Raw genomic sequence first — 2744 nt, 5'->3', positions numbered from 1 at the left:
TTCCAGCAACTCTTCCCCAAAGGGTATGAGTGCTTTCTTACCCTGTCCACCCATGGTTGGTGCCGACCATTGCGCGTGCTGGCCAGAATCACAGTTTACTTTTGCCGCCACCGTTTCCACGTCGTCGGGGGGATTGCCGTTATCGATGCAGAAGTCATCAGCGTCGTGGCATGGTACTACTGCAACAACGACTTGCGCTCAGCGTTGCTGTACCGTCGCTGCTTCCTGGTAGACATGACACGCATCGAAATGTGCGGCGATGTGATGTTTGAAATCGATTTTGAATAGACCAATCACATTACAGAATTTTAAACTCAAGTGGTCCATGTGGGTGCTGTAAATGTGCGATTATTGTTCAATGAAATTATTCTTCTACTTCCCAGCTTTGTACAAAATTTTATTTTATTCCACTGTGCTACTTTCGTCCACTTTTACCGGCAATCACTGTATGGATGCTTCAGTCGTGAAACATCAAGGGTTTAACGGTTGTGATATTGTACATCACTTATGCTGCAGCGAGATTAATTGCCCCGAAGCACACTACTGCTGTTGATCGGATTGTTGTGCTACTGTGTAATCAATAATTCATTCAATATTAAAATTTATTTCCTCTTACTTTACTCGTACGAAATATCACCGAACAAATTCCAGCGGAGTTCAACTAAATCGTTGAGGAGCTTCGTATGAGCTACACCGTCCGTAAGCTTGGCAAACGCTTGAATGCAACTCTGCGATGTCGCATGTTCGGTCTCGCCAGTCGCCACAAAGGGATCGTCGGGTTGGAGGTCGTTTAACAATTCAAGATTACAACTGTCGTCGTCCATTTCGTCATCAATGACCATGTTGTCTAATACACAGCACGTATTCACGACGTCATGCATAGCAGAACGACCCCACAACTCACATGGTCATGTTGCACGTGCCAACGAGCCTGAAGCATGCCAAACATTCGTTCAACGTCCTTCCCGTGAGACTCCTGGGCTTTCTGGGATGCTTTCTCCCGGAGCGACTTCGAATTGGGTATCGTTTTCAGAAAGACTGAGTATGGATGGTAAATTCCATCCACGATCCAATATGGTGCGTCGTAGCGTTTCCATTTACGTTGTATCGCACATGAGGACGCCATCCTATTATTGCCTATATTACATATGTTATCCTTAACTATAAAAAATATTATTGTACCTCTAATCGAACCGTGAAATATGTTTGAACTGTCCAAGACGTTGATAACGTTGTTTGCTCCAGGCATGTCAAAATACGCATGCCAAATACGTCTTCGCATGTCGGACACAGCCTCGAATATTATTGTCGGTCGGCCTTTGGTACCTTGAAATTTCCCAGCCCATGCCTTCGGACAATATTTCCACGCGTAATGAGAGCAGTTCGAGAGACCCCATCATTCCAGGCCAACCAACATGTTGAGCATAGCCTTTGTCAGCCTGATTTTCGTTAGGCTCGTGTAGGCTGCTGTCCTTGTAAAGCGACTGAATCCCCAAGCTGATTCGGCGCAAGGATTGACGCATAGTGCTCTCTAAAATTCTATATCTAACAAACGGTTCAATTCAATTTCTTATTATTTTTGAATTTGTGTAATTATTTTTGTAGCAAAATAGCTAAATATAGCTGTCGTCCAAGTCGTCTATCGAGCTCCCTGTCGCTAGGTATCGGACGCATTCAGCAACCTTTTGCAATGTTGAAAAACCTTGGGGTCCTACGTCACCAATTCTATATGAATACCTGCTGACTATATATTATATACACCTGTGACATCGGGTTTCTATTGACAGACTGTGAAAGTAAGGGTCCTGGTGTGCCAGATCATTCGCAATTTGCAGGAAAAGACTCTGCCGTATTCGAAAGCGCCGTCGGAAGTGGCTGTCGTCGTACGTAGGCACGGAATCAAAGTAGTCTGCACGCAGCAGTAGGTCGTACTGAGCACACTTGCTGTCAATGTTTGGCCGTTTGCCCTTGTTGGAGTCTCTGTTACTTACTTCCTTCTTCTGCGCTGTGACGACTAACACACACAGCACTATGGCGATTACAACGTCATCTTCGCCACTACTTTCGCTCTCGGAGTCCCATGTAGCCGAATCCATCACGAAACAAGTGCAATCTGTTTTACTGACTGCGGTACGAAACCAAAACGAATCCAGTAAATGTTTCCTTTAACGGCGCCAGTAACTCGCGTATCCGAACAAGTTATCCGGATATATGGGGTCTAATTTACTGGTGCCGGTGTAGATGCTCTTGATAGTAGGTACCATTATTAATATAACGTTAAAGTCCAATTTAAGGTGCTCGATCCAATTTAAGGTGCACGCGCCAATCAATTCCTACAAAGGCTGTTTTTAACCTAACCGCCCAAAAAATATGCAAATGAGTTTACAATGACTAAGCTTAAAATGGTGCACCTTAAATTGGACCGCTTGTTTTAAGCTGTTTCTGGACAAATTCGACAGATTTGCATGCTATTTTACCGGATCAAAATGCAGCACCAAATAAATATTCTTGACCGCTTCCTCACTTATCCGGATAGTTGCGATATCGATTTCAATACAGACAACGAGGGAATTTAAGGCTCATCTGAAATCGAAGTAGAACTCAATTCTCGCGACATGATTGGGTAAAGAACTACGAAATACGAAGAATATTCCGACCAATCAAGATGTGTTGAAGTTCATATTATGAATTCGCATAATTAAATTATCGGCGCCCACCAAATATACAATACCCAAATGGTTTTT

General features: G+C 43.7%; 2 protein-coding genes across 2 annotated transcripts; both read right to left on the bottom strand.

Moving 5' to 3' along the window:
- Positions 1-617: 617 nt before the first annotated feature.
- Positions 618-842, bottom strand: H257_05836 (hypothetical protein; the record flags this gene model as incomplete). Its single annotated transcript, XM_009830828.1, has 1 exon — positions 618-842. The coding sequence occupies one exon, from the start codon at positions 840-842 to the stop codon at positions 618-620; it is 225 nt and encodes a 74-aa protein (XP_009829130.1).
- A 771-nt stretch (positions 843-1613) lies between these two features.
- On the bottom strand, positions 1614-2096 carry H257_05835 (hypothetical protein; the record flags this gene model as incomplete). Its single annotated transcript, XM_009830827.1, has 2 exons — positions 1614-1711; positions 1790-2096. The coding sequence occupies 2 exons, from the start codon at positions 2094-2096 to the stop codon at positions 1614-1616; spliced, it is 405 nt and encodes a 134-aa protein (XP_009829129.1).
- Positions 2097-2744: the final 648 nt, after the last annotated feature.

The sequence above is a fragment of the Aphanomyces astaci genome (genome assembly GCF_000520075.1).
Source record: "Aphanomyces astaci strain APO3 unplaced genomic scaffold supercont1.11, whole genome shotgun sequence".
Lineage (NCBI taxonomy): Eukaryota > Oomycota > Saprolegniomycetes > Saprolegniales > Verrucalvaceae > Aphanomyces > Aphanomyces astaci.
This window is presented reverse-complemented; position numbering and strand designations above follow the sequence as displayed.